Raw genomic sequence first — 17,668 nt, forward strand, 5'->3', positions numbered from 1 at the left:
TAATGGGAAACTCACAGAGAAACTCGCGGATTCTTCCACTGACCGCTGCACACCTGCACCAGGGTAAACCTCCGCCTGCCCCACTCCTGCTTTACAGGTGAAAATAGAGCAACAGGACCGCTGAGTCTTTGACTTTATTTATTTTCTGCTGTGTTTTACTTGCATCTATTTGAAAGACTGAGTGTAAACACAAAAAATATTTTATTTTATGTGCTGGAATGTGTAGAAAATAGGTTTAAATGTTAAACTAATTTATTCAAGTCAGAGAATGTTGCAGATAATTAAATTTTTGCTTGATGCATAAAGTTAAAAGATTAAAACTAATAAAACAAGTTAAAAAGAGACTTTTCCATTTGATTACATTTTGTATGATGGATTATGCAGAAAAAGTAGAATTGGGCTGAAAGTTTAGTTACTGATTACTTTTTAAAAGTAACTTGACCAACACTGGTTATAACCTTCATGTTATGGAGGCACAGTGTGAGCACTCAGGTCGCATCAGAGCATCGGGCCGTATAGTGTGAGAACCTGCATCGTGACCTACAAACTTCTAACCTATGAACTTCTAACGAGATTCAGTCGTACAGTTTGAGACAGCTCAGACCTGCTCTGCACAATAACAATGTTTTATTTATGTATTGATATTTGTTATATTCTGTTACATAAGTACAGGTATCTTTGTGAAATACAGGTATATTAATAAAGAAAAAGCAATAACTCAAAGGGTTTTTTTATAAATGAGAATTTATATTTTTTAATAACTGGATAAAATATGAAAGTATACTTGATATTCCCTCGTGTCCACAACAACAACCACATGGTGTACATCTGAACATGTAGCATAAAGCAGTATCAGGGAAAAAAAGCAATCTACACAGCTGCCTGATGCTTCTTTACATGTTTCACTTATACCAGAGGGAGGGTCTCCCAATGTTTTTGCTAGCTGATGTTGTTTGACCAAGTTTGTACCTCTGTGATTCTTTGGTTCCTCCATCCTCTCTCCTCATCTCCTCCAGTTTCTGGACCTTCTCCGTGTCTCCTTCCTCCTTCATCTTCTCAATCAGGAAGTCCAAGTGCACAACAGTGGATGCTGAATCAGCTTTCAGAGCGATTTCCTCCAGTCTGACAGCATGCTGGTAGAAGTCACTTAGCCACTTTTCCTTTTCTGCTGTCAGCACTTTCATTTCCTTTTCAAGATTTTCCAAAAGACTCAATATTTTCTCAATTTCCATTTTATTTCTGTGATTCGTCTGCTTCAGAGCTTCTCGGATCTCTCTGATTTCTGTCTGTTTCAGTTCAGCCAGCTCGATTCTGTCTTCCAGGTTTTGGATGCAGGCTTTCAGTCTTATTCGTTCATTTAACACTTCGGCTGTTTTCACCAGTTTTTGAGGATTCGATTTTCCCAACAAGTTTGTCAAATGATCCATGTTTGTCTGTGTAAGTTCCCATGAATTTCTAAAAATTGTGTTTTCCTCCATTCGCTCTTCAAGCTGGCAGTTATTAAACAGGAAGTGAGCAGGCTGACTGTCCTCATTTTTGGCACATTTAATGTTTGCAGCTTCAAGAACTTGAAGAGGGTTTTCAGGCCTGCTTCCATCTGAGTGTGTGATCAGAGCTATGATGTTTTTCTCCAAGTTCTTTCCAAACAGAGACATCACTGAATCAAAGACGTACCTCAATGGCTCAGTCAGTCGATTCACACTCGCCTTCATCACCAGACCCACTGCATGAACTTCATGGACCCCATCCTCTGATTGAAACAGGTCCAATAATCTGTAACTGATGGTGTCATCATGTTCGATCCCTCTGGTGTCTCCATATCCAGGAGTATTGATGATGGTCAGAGAGTAGGGCAGAGTTTCATCTTCAAAACCAAAGATCTCGTACACCATCACATCTGATGTCTGACTTCTTCTCTCCTCCTCTGCGATCATAAACCAGACTTCATCCTCCCACTTCACTCCCATGGTGTAGTTGAGCAGAGCGTTGATCAGTGTAGATTTTCCTGCTCCTGTTTCTCCCACCAGTAAGATGGTTCTGTTCGGCTTGTTTGGACGTTTTTCTCCAACAGTCATTCTTGTCAGAGTTCCAGTCTTCTGTTTCTTTGCTCTCAGCTGGTAGACAGCAGGAGGTCCTGACCTGATGAGAAAACTGTCTGAGATGATGTCTTCATGTGGTGATGAGATCAAACTGATCCTGCACAGAAAAGCATAGAATGTCTTCAGTACACATGCAAACATTATGAACAGGTTCCTATTGTTTAACATTGAAAACTGAGCTGATGCTTTTCTGCTCAGAATCTAAGGTCACATAAAATTAAACCTTTTTTTATTTTGTCCAAATAGATTATTATTTTTTGTCTGCTCTACCAAAGCATTAGTGGTCACACTGCTACTTTTTAATTATACTTTTATTTTCCCTCAACCTTTGATTGGGTTGGCATGACATCATCTGGGTGAGCCACAGCTGTTGCTGCCCTGGATTCATACAGTTTTAATTTCATTTTTAGTTTTTATTGTAAGTATTAGAATATTGGGGTGATTTTCTATGCAGATTTAAACATCTGGCATCAAAGTAGAGAAAGTGAAACTTTATATTTATTTATTTTATTTTTATTTACCGTATTTTCTATACTATAAGGAGCAGTTAAAATCCTTTAATTTCTCAAAAATCATCAGTGCGCCTTATGTATGAATTCTGGTTGTGTTTACTGACCTTGAACCAATTTTATGTGGTACATGGCCCTCAAAAATCTGTCAAAAAGTGTTTAAGTACGACTTTGGTAAGGTACAAAGCTGCACTGCTTGATGGATTGTTGGAGCGTTACGGATACCGTTGTCAGGAGCGTCGCGGAGTAATCTGGGTCCTAAACTCCGTCTCTTCAGGTCCGAAAGTCAAACAAACACTGCAGCATCACTGAGAGTTAAAACTGTCTAAATTCTTTCATCTTTAATAAAATGATCAGCGTTGCTGCTTTACCAGGTGTAACAAATAAGTTTAACATCCAGGCAACCACGAAAACAGAATTTATTAAAGCTAACTGAGTTAGAAGCTAGCAAGAAGTTAGCTCACTAGTTTCCACCTAAACATGATATACGATGTTCTCACTGAGAGATTTCTGAAAACATTAAAACATAAAGCTCTGCTATTGTGACAGGTTGAAAGACTACTGAAAGTAAAAGGGTTATACAGTTAATACTAATTCATCTTAGTTGATATAAGGATAAAAATAATGTAAATACAGTAAAGAAATTGTTGACAAGTTTTTTCATGTTACACCAATGGTTCTCATTTTATTCAAGAGAGATGCCATCTGCACATCACTGATCGGCTAGTAAGCCTTTTCTGGGATTGATTGGTAGTGTCTCCATTCTGACAAGGGGGCTTTCGTGCGCTTTCCTCATTGCAATAAACAACTGCATGAGTGAAGCAAGTCAAAATGATGAAAAATCTCGTGATTCTTTTCCCCCTGTTTTCAGGTAAAAGTGTTTAAAAGTTGATAAATTTACAATCTGTACATTGTTAATATATTTAATAGGTAGCCCTTCTATGTCTTGTAAGCTTTAGAAGCATTATATTACAGTTGTTTTGTGCACATAGATACAAAACAACCTCAGTTGTTTGAGCCCCAGTGTTATACTGTATAATGTCCAATAAGCTAACGGCAGGAGAGGTAGAGTATTACTTCCTGTTCCTGTTCCAACACACAGTAGCTTATCTGCAGAGCAGTTTAACTAAAAACTTTTAGATAAGTCTGTGAAGGTTCTCAGTCATCCAGGTCATCATAGTCAAAGGAGTTTGCAAAGAAAAGCGTCTGGACTTCTTTAAGTTACTTGAAGACATTTCACCTCTCATCTGAGAAGCTTCTTCAGTTCTAAGGGTCAATGGTGAAGAGTCCCAGATTTAGAGAGTCCCAGTCCCTCCTGCACTTTCTTGCTCATTGTGTCAGATGTTTAGTTACTCCTCAGCCTCCTTTAGCAGTAATGATATCTGTAACAAATGTAGCATATTTGCAGCTCTGGAGGCCAGGATTACAGATATGGAGACTCGGCTTCGCACCCTTCATTCACCCGTAGCTAGCCAGGCCACTGTAGCTGGTGCAGCCGAAGATAGCGTAGGCCCCGCTAGCTGTTCCCAAGCAGCTGGGGAAAGAGGGCGGCTGGGTGACCGTGAGGAGGAAGCATAGTCCTAAACAGAAGCCCCAGGTACACCACCAACCCGTTCATGTGTCTAACCGTTTTTCCCCACTCGGCGACACACCCGCCGGGGGTCAAACTCTGGTAATTGGTGATTCTGTTCTCAGACATGTGACACTAGAGACACCAGCAACCATAGTCAATTGTCTTCCAGGGGCCAGAGCAGGTGACATTGAATGAAATTTAAAACTGCTGGCTAAGGGTAAACGTAAATTCAGTAAAATCATAATTCACGTCGGCAGTAATGACACCCGGTTACGTCAATTGGAGGTCACTAAAATCAATATTGAATCGGTGTGTAACCCAATCAGACCCAATCAAGAGTGACATGTTTAGCCGCATGTTCTCCTTAAATTGCTGGCTGTCTGAGTGGTGTCCCAGAAACGATGTGGGCTTCTTGTTAGGAGAGACGGCATCCATCCCACTTTGGATGGAGCAGCTCTCATTTCTAGAAATATCGACAGACTTATTAACCCCCCGAAAAAAAAAATGACTATGGAGAGTTGGGACCAGGAAGCAGAGTTGCAGTCTTACGGTGCATTCACACCGAACGCAATAGACGCGACAAACGCGAATTGGTCATACTTCAAAATGTCCTGTTACCTTATTTAGAGCCCCGCATTTTCCGACCGAGAGAAACCATACCATTGTTTTCGGCCGTGATGCACTGAGATCGGTGAGCACATGTTGTATGTCTAGTTAGTTCACGTCTGTTTCACATTTTATCGTTGAGAAACTGAATTAATGTCAATTGTTTGATTAATAATTGTCGCATATGCACTGACTTTACTTGGTTTAATGCATAGTTTGTGTAAGAGAGATGTTTTATTTTTGCAAATTTGAGTGTTTTAATTGCAAATTGATGTTGAATGTGATTTCAACAAAATCCTAAGTTGTGAATTATACCTAGAACAGCATACCGTACTTTCTGGACTATAAGCCGCTACTTTTTTCCTAGGTTTTGAGCCATGAGGCTTATACAAAGGTGCGGCTATTCTGTGGATTTTTCTTCCACCACTAGGGGGACTCTAACCAGAATTAGAATAAAAAACAAGATAGATGAAAAATCAATGCAAAGAAGAATACACTACTTTTTCTTTAGCAGACAGAACACGCACAACAAATTACCAACTGGTAATTATTTTCAATACCTCGCCCCTTCATCATGGAAACCACACGAAGAAGTTCGTATGATGCAAGTTTTAAATTGAAGGCCATCGATCTTGCTATCCAGGAGGGAAACCGCGCTGCTGCACGCAAGCTTAGCGTCAATGAGTCTATGGTGAGATGTTGGAGGCGACAGCGGAAAGAGCTCATGCAATGCCAAAAGTCGAGAAAAGCTTTCAGAGGACATAAAAGCAGGTGGCCTGAACTTGAAAATGTCCTGGAGGAATGGGTGAAGACACTGAGAGCAGGTGGCCGAGGTGTATCCACTGTACAGATCCGACTGAAAGCCAAAACAATCGCCCGCGAAATGAATATTAAAGATTTCAAAGGTGGGCCGTCATGGTGTTTCAGATTTATGAAACGTAAAAACCTGTCCATCGGACCACTCTCTGTCAGCAACTCCCCCCTGACTATCAGGAAAAAGTTGAAAACTTCCACAAATTCGTTGAAAAAAAGATACAAGAAAACTCCATCGGACCAGACGACATAATCAATATGGATGAAGTACCTTTAACATTTGATCTGCCTCTGACCAGGACCGTTAACAAGACAGGTGCATCATCCATGTTGTTGAAAACAACAGGCCATGAGAGGACGCACTTCACCTGCGTTCTGGCATCCACGGCATCCGGACAAAAACTTCCACCAATGGTGATTTTTAAGCGCATAACTATGCCGAAAGAACAACTCCCGAAAAGCATAGTGGTCAAAGTTAACACCAAAGGGTGGATGATAGAAGGTCTAATGAAGGAATGGTTAACGGAGTGCTATGGGAAGCGCCCGGGAGGATTTTTTCACTGGAAAAAAGCACTGCTTGTTTTGGATAGCATGAGGGCCCACATCACAGATTCTGTGAAAGCAGCGATCAAGAAAACAAACTCCATTCCAGCTGTGATTCCTGGAGGTACAACAAAGTTTTTGCAGCCACTGGACATCAGTGTAAATCGGGCATTTAAAGCTGCACTACGGGTTGAGTGGGAGACTTGGATGACAAGCGGTGAAAAGTCATTCACAAAAACTGGCCGCATGCGAAAAGCATCCTTTTCTGATGTCTGTCAGTGGATCCTAACAGCGTGGAGTGCTGTGAAAGAATCCACCATCACCAATGGGTTCCGAAAGGCTGGACTGCTGCGCGAAGAGAGCGGCGCACCTTCAGAGCCAACTTCACCGGAGGATGACAGTGACACGGAGAGCGAGACTGATGGAGACAGATGTGATGAAGCGCTTCTGAGCCTGTTCAACTCCGACACTGAAGAAGACGACTTCATGGGTTTCAGCGAAGATGATTAAAGTGACTTGTGGTTTCAAATACAGGAAAAATGGAGGTAAATAAATAGCGGTTATTTTCTCTTGGTTCTGTTTTAATCAGCAAAGTTGCTGCCGTGTTAAAAGGCATTGTTCGGAAAGAATCTGTTCAGGTACATACATGTACATTTGCAGTACAAGATTGTTCTGTACATGCAGTAAATATCTATTTTTTAATCATAGATATCTGCGGCTTATAGCCGGGTGCGGCTTGTATATCTTTTTTTTTTTAAATTTTTAAAAATAGAGCTGATGCGGCTTATATACAGGTGCGCTCTATTGTCCAGAAAGTACGGTAATTAATATTTGAATTGCTCTTCTGACCCTGTCTGTTGACAGGTCAGGGTTTTTTTTGTATGCTGAATTGTTCCTGAGGTGGATTCCTCCGGTGAAATAGATGGCGAGCCTTCCCACCTGGACTTAGACAGACTGAGATTCGCTTCTTTTCCACTTGATGATCTGCTGCACCTTGCGGTGTGGTAGGACTGTATCACTCACACTTTCACACACAGCTGGTTATACATGAGACCACTGACTGACGTTCTCTCACCCCTATTTTCTTTCAAACCCTGGGAATTTTTTGGACTTTACCCCTTGGACATTTTTTATTTGGGACTTTAAATAATGAGCTGTTGTGTAGAACAATTCTCCACATGTGAAAAGAGTGTGAGATTTTCATTTGAATGTACATTGGATTTGTGTAATCTGTTTCTATAAGAGTTAAGGAGTCAGGTTACTAGGGTGCACCCAAGCATTGAAACCCATACATTGAAACCCGAACATTGAAACCCAACACTGAAAACCAAAAGTAACACTTGGCCAAGTCATTGCTTAGTAGTTTATGTGTTTTACTCTTCTTTTAATTTTTGTAAGTTTCCTTTCTACCATTGTAAAGTGTCTTTAACCTGTGCTTGTCAACCTTATGGTTTATTTCACTAAAGTCGTCTGGTTCTTTTGAGTTAAAATCTTGTCTCTGTGTCTCATTTAAACACACCCCTGTGCTCCTATAGTCGAGCCTATTGGCCCATTGATGTATTCTTTTCAACAATTCCCCTTACTGTGTTACATTATTATTTAGCTTTTCCTTCTACCACGTGCCATTAAGCAGTACAGAATGTGAAACATTTATGTTCATTTTGATTGCAATAAACGACTGCATGAGAGAAGCAAGTCAAAATCACTCCCTGTTTTCAGGGGTGTAACACTATCACTTCCAGCATAAATGAAGACAGAAAACTAAACACTTTCTGTGACATTTGTAGGGTTACTGAAGTTAGGCTAGCTGGTACATAAATTTATGTGCTACGTGATCGCTAGCGACACAGCTATGTTAGCATAACATTAGCACAGTGGCGCTGGAGGATGAACGCTAACTTTTTTCCACTCGATAAAGGTTAAGGGGATGCTGTAAACGGACCAAACTTCAGTCAGGAGAACAACTGAGATAATCCATCCACAATATGAGGTTAGTCATTAATATACTGCAACAACATGGGAATAGAGCAGCTACCAGAGAATTCAACATTAATGAATCAATGGTACAGAAGTGGAGGAAGCGAGAAGAATGAGTTGAGGGAAGTTTGACTTATCGGACCGTTTTGTTTTGCTTAATGCACCTTATAATCTGGTGTGCCTTATGGTCCAAAAAATACGGTATTTATATTTTACATTTATGTTTATGATTGGACTCTATATAAAATTATTTTAAATATCTTTCCATTAACTAAAATAGTCCATGACTGAACAATAACCTCCAGCTGTAACCCTCTGTCTTTAGTGAAGGGGCTGGGATAAGAGCAGCACCTCCAAGTCCGAGGCCATGGTTCCCAGCTGGAAAAGTTTGAAGTGCCCATCAAAGTTTGGGGATGAGATGCTGGACTAAAGATTTTTTGCACATCATTGTAGTTTTACCTCAGTATAAGACGTTTTGTGTAATTCTCCATCCTTTAAACCAGATGTCAATTTCTCTATATTGTATTTGTTTTCATGTTCTCACACAAAACACTGATTGATTTCAGTTTCTTTATGATAAAAGACACATTTCCATAGCTAACATTCAAATCCAGCCATGAGAATCAGTTTTTTTTCTCCTCCTCTTCATCGATTACAGAAATGTAGTTTATTATGACTGTGTCACGCTGAGCAGAGAAACTGTTTGAACACTAAGAGTGAAATAAACCCAGGATAAACTATCACTGATGTGTTTCAGCAGTGATATTGATCTGTACACTTTTCTCTGATAATTAAACATCTACCTAGTTTATACTTAGTAATTATGAACTACAGTTACTGTTCTGTGAGTGCTGTCAGTTTGACATACCTCAGAGCTCCTCTAATTCCTTCATCCTCTCTCCTTCTCATCTCCTCCAGTTTCTGGACATTGTCTGTGTCTCCTCTCTCCTTCATCTTCTCAATCAGGAAGTCCGAGTGGACAATAGTGGACGCTGAATCAGCTTTCAGAGCGATCTGCTCCAGTCTGACTACATGCTGGTAGGACTCATCCAGGAACTGGGACTTCTCTGCTGTCAGCAGTTTCATTTCCTTTTCAAGAAAATCAACGTCCTTCTTTTTTGTTCGTGTTTTGTTCTTCTGACCGCTCCTAATCCTGGTCACATATCTCCACTTTTCTTTCACATGATCTGATGCAGGACACTTGTTGGTGCATGACGTGCAGAGACCATCTCTAAAGACCTCACAGTGATTTAAGGGCACCGTGCATCCAGGATAGTGACAGTTCTCCTCACAGACTGTACAGCTGACAGCTGCTTTAACCCCCACCCCACACATCTCTGATCTGATAGGTTCTTTATGTTTAAAAACAACACATGGAGTGACCACTTCATTCTTCTGCAGAGCTTCCCGAGTCTGTTTCATCTCTCTCTGTTTAACTTCAGTGAATCTGATTCTTTCTTGCAGGTTTTGGATGCAGGCTGTCAGTCTGATTCTTTCCTTTAACACTTCAGGAGTTGCCTCTGGCTGCACAGGTGTACTTTCTTTCAGGAAGGCTGTGAACTCTCTCACTCCTCTCTCTGATCTTTCAAAGTTTAGTTTCAGGTATTTTTCTGCCTCGTCTTCAAGCTGGCAGTTATTAAACAAGAAGTAAACAGACTGATTCTTCTTATTTTTGGCACATTTAATTTTTGCATCTTCAAGAGCTTTAAAAGCATTTTTAGGTTTTCTTCCATCTGAGTGTGTGATCAGAGCTATGATGTTTTGCTCCACATCTTTTCCAAACAGAGACATTACTGAATCAAAGACGTACATCAGTCGATCACTCAGTCGATTCTCTGTTGCCTTCATCACCAGACCCACTGCATGAATTTCATGGACTCCATCCAGCAAGTTCAATAATCTGTGATTGAAGATGCCACCGTGTTCGATGTCTCCATATCCAGGAGTATCGATGATGGTCAGAGAGTAGGGCAGAGTTTCATCTTCAAACCCAAAGATCTCGTACACCATCACATCTGATGTCTGACTTTTCTTCTCCTCCTCTACCATCGTAAACCAGACTCTATCCTCCCACTTCACTCCCATGGTGTAGTTGAGCAGAGCATTGATCAGAGTAGATTTTCCTGCTCCTGTTTCTCCCACCAGTAAGATGGTTCTGTCTGTCTTGTCTTGTCTTTTTTCTCCAACAGTCATTCTTGTTCCAAACTTCTGTTTCTTTGCTCTCAGCTGGTAGACAGCAGGAGGTCCTGAACTGATCAGATCACTTCTGGAGATGATGTCCTTGTATTTTGAGACGTTACTCGTCCTGCACCAAAGCAGAGTTTCAATCAGAGGGCAGAGTGAATGCAGAAGTCTTTATGAGTACTGCTGTCTGTGATTATCATGTTATCTGTACTGATGCAGCTGCTGTACAGCTCAGACTTTACTTTTACAAACACTATGACGTTTAAATGAGATAAAACCTGAAGACACAAACATGTATGGTGACAAAACTCAACATTTATGTGATCAAAATACAGAAATCAGATGAAGCCAGACGTCTTACTAAGTTTAATAATAATAATAATAATAATAATGTATATAATTCATGTGAGAAGGAATATAAATGAACAGGTATATCACAGGGAAGCTTCAATAATAAAATTGAATAAAATACGAAAACATGGTTGACCTTCAAATAAACAAACAGATAAAAAAAATAAATCAAAACTCCTCTGCGTCTGTTAGGAATCAATCAATAAATAATCAATTTAAGGTCACAGGAACTGAGTTAGAGATCAGTCATCTTCTACTCTCAAAAAGAAACTGATATTCAAATATGGATTTATCACCCGTAGATTGATTCTGTTCATCTGGACAGAAACGTTTCGTCACTCGTCCAAGTGACTTCTTCAGTCTCAGCTGACTGAAGCTTTCCCCAAATCTTATAAACAGTACATTTGCATAATGACTGAAACCAGCACTGCTGAAGAAACAATGGGCTGGGAGGTCAGTTTATGATTGTCATGACCATTGATTATTGTCCATGAGTACCATTCACAGAAAGTTGGGCAATTACAGCAGGTCTAACTCAGGCAAGCTGAAAGCCTGTGTAAAAATTATTTGAGAGTGACTTTGAGCGTGTGTGTGTGAATGAGACAGCACACAGGAGATCTCTGAATGTGCAACATTTAAAGTGTGTGATTTAGTAAAAAAAGGGGCCTTTATTGAACGTATTGAGTTTTAAAGAGAAAAGTATTTGGATTAAAAGGACTCATGTTAATGTGCTAATGAAATGTGAGCTGAATAACCTTTGCCTTAGAGATGGAGAGGATAATAAGGACGGGCTAAAGGTCAGTAAATCTTATTTAAACACCTGATTGTTTGACTAGATATAAGAGAGAGGGAGGTGCGGGGAGTTGAAAGTTAAAAAGTAAACTGGGATGTCTGGAGGCATTCTGGGTCAGTCTCCAGTGTCCCGCGAGAAGGGCAGTTCAAAGGATTCCAGAAGTTCACTGTTGGAAATTTCAGCAGCAGCACCGGAAATCGTCCATGTTGGACTTGGATTTGACTCTGTTCCTCCTCCTCATCATGATTTTAATTGATGTGTTGGATTATAATTCTGAGAAGGATTTGGACTTCCAAAAGCATCCTCGGGCAAGATGCTGAACCGCAGGTTGCTCTTCGATGTTACAATCAGAGTGAGCTCTTAGGTAGCAAAAACAACAAAGCTTAAATGGGTGAAAGAGGAACGTTGTATAAAGCACTTAGAGTGGTCAAGTAGTAAAGCGCTGTATAAGAACCAGTCCATAAACCTGACCACCCTCTGCACTATTTAATAACCAGCCAGCGGAGCTCCTTCTCTAACAGACAAACACAAGAATTCTCTACAGTCCCTTTATTATGTAATACCTCTTTATGGTGAAAGGACTGAAAGCACTTTTCTACTCTCCCGGAGTACTCAAAGTGCTCTATACAACATGCCACATTCACCCAATCACAGCCATTCTCACAAGCACTGTCTTAGAGCTTCCTACACATCTTACTCTGATGGATGCATCGGAGTGCAATTTGAGGTTTGTATCTTGCCCAAGGATACTAGACATGCAGACTAGAGGAGCCAGGGATTGAACCACTAACCTTCTGATCAGTAGATGACCTGCTTTACCTCCTGAGCTACAGCCACCCCATGTATAATACTTATAAAGTTTACTACTGATTTTTCAGATTTGAGATAAACTATTCTTTATTTTTATGAAATAAACAAAAGTTCATGTACAAAAAGGGGTGTCGAGATGAAGGGACTGACTGATTTTGATTGCGTGACCTCACTGTGTTTCGAGGAGAACCCGTATCTGGATCAAGTCATCAAAACATTCAGATCATACCTCTGTTGTTTCCCACATCTGAAGTTGATATTACACAGCATGCTGACTTCTTCTCTGACTTTTGTCTCCAGCTCGGCCAGGGTCTCCTGAATCATAAACTGGTCACTGGTTACAGTCACAGCAGACCAGTCCTGCAGCTGGGGCTTATTGTAGGTAAGAGGGAGGACGTTCTCCAGGAAGCTGAAGGGGTCTCTGATGAGCGAAGCTTCATGACACTGCAGCTTCTTCTTCTTCATGTGTGTAATCTCTGCCTGCAGCTCATCAATAAAGCTTTCTGCCTCCATCTCATTTATTTCCTGCTTCGTCTCGATCGCCTCAGACAGTCTGGTGAACTCTGTCTTTATGTGCTGCACCAAAGCGGTCATCACCTTCCTGCTGTACGATAACGCCTCCTCAGCTTTACTTCTGCTGGTCTTCACTGACTGTTGAAGCTCCTGGATTTTCTGCTCACGCTCCTGGATCATCTGATCCATGCTGTTATTTTCTAATCTCAGCTGGGATTTCCTCATCTCAGCCTCGTCCTCCAGACTCACTGTTTCATGTGTTTTATGGTCACTGCATTTACAGGACCGACACAGAAACCTTTGATCCAGTCTGCAGATCAGCTCCAAAGGCTCACCGTGATCCCGACATATTCTGCTCTCCAGGTCCTGAACTGGATCGATCAGCTTGTGTTTCTTCAAAGCTGAAATCCTCTGATGAGGCTCCAGATGTGTTTGACAGTAGGACACTAAACACATTAAACAGGACTTCTGGGCGCTGACCTTGGACCCTGCACAGATGCTGCAGAGCACGTCTTCATGTCCTGCTCGTTCAGCTGAACTCAACAACATTTCTTGAGCAGATTTTTTAACCTTTTCTGCCATTTCATCAATGACAGGGTTAACCCGAAGCAACGGCCTGGTGTAAAACGTCTCTTTGCACAGTGGACATTGGAGTACAGACAGGGTGCTCCAGTACTCTGTGATACAGTTCATACAGAAGTTGTGTCCACAGGGAATCGACACAGGTTTAGTGAACACACTCAGACAGACGGGACAAAGAAGACTGTCCTCAGACACCAGAGCCAACGCCGCAGCCATGACTGCAACATACAAGCAGAGCTAATATTAGCACAGTGTAAAGTTACTATAATCCTCATTTATCATTATCAGAGTTCAATATACAAAAAAGCAAAAATGAAACTGAAAAGAAAATGCAACTGTACCTTCTCTATGAAGACTGAGCGGTGTAAATCAAAGAAACAGGCTCTTCTTCTTTTTAGTTTCTACTGACACACTGACCACCTCGTCTCCTCCCACTTCCTCATTTGAGTAGAACGAATGAACTCTTTAGAAAACAGACCATGAAACCCTCACAGGTTAAAAAGGTTCACTGGGAAGCTGATGAGCAACTACAGCAGCTCAGAATGAACTCCTGGATTCAAACCTCCACCTTCAAGAAAAACAAAGTGGATAGAAGTTTGAACGTGCTCAGAGGAACGAGTTAAGACGAATGAACAATGGGGAGTTCTGACTCCGCCCACTGAGACTTGCAGTTTGTTCCTGCATCTGTGATCTTTATCTCTGACATGAGGCTCTGGGCTCAGGAACAGAAGTGAGTACACTTCTGTACTGATATCAGCTACATGTCAAATCCTTCACAACATCACAGTAATTTCATCATCACTGAGTTCACAGCTTGAGGCTTTTTTTCTCATGAACATTCAAGAACAGCTTAACACGGCCTATATTGAAAAGAAAAGTAGAAACACAAAATGAAACTAAACTGGGTACTCCTGTGTTAGCCTGATATCATGAGCACAGTCCAAAATAAACACTAGACACTCATACTGAAATTCAGGGCTTTGTCTGCATTAGTGAGTCACATGAAAAATAATTAAGAGAAAAATTAAAACGTCAGACTGTGACATGATGGAAAATCTGAGCAAATAAAAGCAGCTGCATCAGAAATCAGAGTCGTGGTGATATTTTAACATGAATCCACACACAGCAGGGATCCAGACCATCCAGGGGCTGTCAGTGAAAATGAACGTCCCTCAGAGTGAAGGACAGTGTCCACGAAATAAAAACGTTGTTTGCTCTTTAGGACAAAAATGCAGACTGAAACGTTCCTAAAGAACTCTGATGAATAATTGGAGCAAACTGGAGTCCAAATTTGATTGTCTTAGAAAAGTTCCAGCATAATAGCATAATAGAATTGAACCTGTCCGAGAGTGTCACATGCAGAATCCTGACAGTGAAGCAGGGTGTGATGATTTGGGACTGCATGAGTCTGAGAGATGGAACCATGCATTCGTGCAAAAAACCCAAAAAACATGTGACAGGGTGAATCTCAGCCTGAGGCTGCCTGGCAGAGGAGGAATATTCCAACTAAAGCTAAAAACTAAACTGGAAATCAGGAAACACTGTAACTGTTCAGTTTATATGACATGTTCTGTGATTAAGACCCTTTTTGAAAGTGGTCGGGGTGTTGAACTGCATAAGAAGGGTCTCTCACAGTGCGACATCTTTGCTGAGGTGGGACGCAGTAAGACGGTCATCTGAAATTTCTTAAATGATCCTGAGAGTTGTGGAACAAAAAAGCCAAGTGGAAAACCCAAGAAAAAAGTCACCAGCTCTGAGCTGGAGGATCCAGTTAGATCTCCATCAAGACACTGGACGATCCTTGACCCAACAACTTAAGGCCATTACTGTTGCTGACTGCAGCTCCATACCCATCAGACAGCACCTGAGACTGTATGTATGTATTGGTTTGAAAATGATCGTCACTAAATTGAAATTGAATTTTATATGTTGAAAATCAATTCATTTTCTTTGAAACTGTATTTTATCCTCTACAAAAGGATTTTAACAACAATTTAGTTTCAGTTTTAGAATTCAACTTCTGTTCCAAAATTCAGTTTTTTGGGACTCACATCCGGTTCCGGTTCAAGAGTAATCGAGCGCAGATTAATAGAACTACATTTTACTAGCAGACCAAAAGTGTTACTGACGGGACTCTACAGCATCCTGAGCTGGAGCTGGATTAAGACTTTAGAAGTCATTCGTCATGTCGAATGACCAGCGGATAAACTCTAATGTTGGTAATAAATGTATTACATGTATAAGAACATGAACTAGAAGCTAGCAAACAGAAGCATTCTAGCTTTTTAAATGGCGACCTACAACACATACATTAAACCTAACAATAACAGTCACAGTGATGCTAATAAAGCCTGAATGATGTCCTGCTAAAGGATGATTCACCTTCCCTCACTGCAAGTGCTGCAGAAGGTGAGCTCGGGTCTCCACGTCTCCTGCAGAGTGAACACAGAGGCCAGCAGAGCTGTAGCTGATGCTCAGGTCACTGAGAGACTCCTTGAGACAAGCCAGGCTCTGGATCATCACAGGATCCTTAAAAGATCACAACAAAGAACTTTAATGGACAAACAGAAATCTTCTTTCATTAAACCCAGTGTGAGAACAAAAGCAGGCAGAGTTCCTGATTCAGTCACTCAAATAACAAAAGCAAAACTCCAAAACACAAACTTAACAATGTGGTGTTTGCTGTACAGTGCAGCGAGGAATGCCCAGACCTCTACATTGGAGAGACCAAACAGCCACTTCACAAGCGCACAACACAGAAGAGCCACCTCCACAGGACAAGACTCAGCAGTTCATCTGCATCTAAAGGTCAAAGGTCACTCTTTGAGGATGCCAATGTTCACATTTTGGACAGAGAGGACAGATGTTTGGAAAGAGGAGTGAAAGAAGCATCTATGTCCACTGTGAGCGACCATCTTTGAACAGAGGCGGGGCTTACGACACCAACTCTCTGCCATCTATAATCCAGTTTTGAGATCCCTTCCCAGACGCCTTAACGCCACACCTGTTTTCAGACCTTGGCTTGTGATTAGGTAGAGGATCATCAGGGGGTCCTTTGTCCCTCTTTGGGGGGAAACTCCCACAGAGCTTAAACCTGGGACTCCCCACCATTTGACCCTTAGAACTGAAGAAGCTCCACACCTGCTTCATGCCCTGGAGGACGGGGCTGTGGCCCCCCCACACCCTCTAGCAGATTATTACATGAAGGAACCTTTTAAAAAAAAAAAAAACAAGCGCGTCCATGCTCACAGGTGTACACACGGGTGATCACACCCACAAACTACACCCTTTTTGGCTCCTACCTCAAAGCACACTGTGTTCTGTTGATCTTATGTGCTGCACAATAATGTTTAACATTTAGTATTTACTGTCATATTCCCATATATCATTGTGATGTTGTTTATTCTATTACTCTTGTTCTCTTCTGCTTGCTTTCTTTTTTCTTTCTCAGCAGGTGATCCAGGTGATTGATATATGCATTTTTTTTTCTCTGCCCGTTCTGTTGGTTTTTGTCTTTTGCCCTTCTCCCCGTCCCTCTTCTCAGCTCTTTCTCTTTCTTTCTCCCCTTCTTTCCCCCAGTCAAGTCTGTCCCGTATTCAGTAAGTGAAAATAAAATAAACAATAAAAGGTGAATCAAATGGACCATTACGGCAAGGCTGGGATGGTCTATTTGGTAAAGTAAATCCGTTGGGCATCTTTCTTTGCCTTTAGACAACAATTCTGATGCAAAAGAGCCAAACGGGACAGGCCAAAAAAAAAAAAAAAAAAAAAAAAAAGAACTGAAGAAGCTTCTGGGATGAGAGGTGAAACGTCTTCAAGCAACTTAAAGAAGTCCAGACACTTTTCTTTCCAAGCTCCTTAGACTACGATGACCTGGATGACTAAGAACCTTCACATGCTAACAAAGTTCTGCTTACTAGTTACTATTTGTGGACCAAGATGCGCCACTTTCAGATAACGTTCTGGTCTCTTTACAGTGTAAATGCATATTTACAATGACTCCACAGTTTTCAGTATTAGGAGTTTTAAATTCATTTGTTGTTTTCTCTGAAGTTGATGAGGAGCTCCTCCTGTGCTGATGTTGCTTTGTGTCATGTAGGAGGTCGGGGAGCAGACCTGTGGAGCTGTGGAGGTGACGGCTGTCTGAGACGGAGCGTCTGCCTCTGCTGTGAGTCTCCTTCATGTTTCTCCACATGTATTATCTGTGTTTCCACTACTGGAGGGCGCTGTGGGTTATTGATGTGTGGGAACAGTAACCAATCACTGCAGTCTAAATGCTTCTCTTTGGTCATGTGACCATTTGATCTCTGATCAG

The 17,668-nt window shown here is 41.3% G+C and overlaps 2 protein-coding genes across 3 annotated transcripts in view; both read right to left on the reverse strand.

Moving 5' to 3' along the window:
• Positions 1 to 17,668, reverse strand: part of LOC146634253 (NACHT, LRR and PYD domains-containing protein 3-like) — a 675,133-nt gene that overhangs the window by 629,062 nt on the left and 28,403 nt on the right. The gene's annotated exons all lie outside the window — the stretch shown is intronic.
• Positions 903 to 13,464, reverse strand: LOC146634271 (uncharacterized). The gene is made up of 3 exons (XM_085375313.1): positions 12,488 to 13,464; positions 8,989 to 10,425; positions 903 to 2,196 (listed from the first exon to the last, which is right to left on the reverse strand). The coding sequence occupies exons 1-3, from the start codon at positions 13,462 to 13,464 to the stop codon at positions 903 to 905; spliced, it is 3,708 nt and encodes a 1,235-aa protein (XP_085231439.1).

Source organism: Diplotaxodon limnothrissa, linkage group LG3, assembly GCF_057381915.1.
Source record: "Diplotaxodon limnothrissa isolate DT_005_m linkage group LG3, D_limnothrissa_male_GT1.1, whole genome shotgun sequence".
In the NCBI taxonomy this organism is placed as follows: domain Eukaryota; kingdom Metazoa; phylum Chordata; class Actinopteri; order Cichliformes; family Cichlidae; genus Diplotaxodon; species Diplotaxodon limnothrissa.

Excerpts from the sequence above, each read along its gene's own strand:
- LOC146634271 (XM_085375313.1), bottom strand. The coding sequence starts at position 13,464 with ATGAACTGTATCACAGAGTACTGGAGCACCCTGTCTGTACTCCAATGT. Across the intron at positions 10,426-12,487 it reads AGATGTGGGAAACAACAGAG|GACGAGTAACGTCTCAAAAT; the intron begins GTATGATCTGAA and ends GCTTTGGTGCAG. Across the intron at positions 2,197-8,988 it reads GGAATTAGAGGAGCTCTGAG|GATCAGTTTGATCTCATCAC; the intron begins GTATGTCAAACT and ends TTTTCTGTGCAG.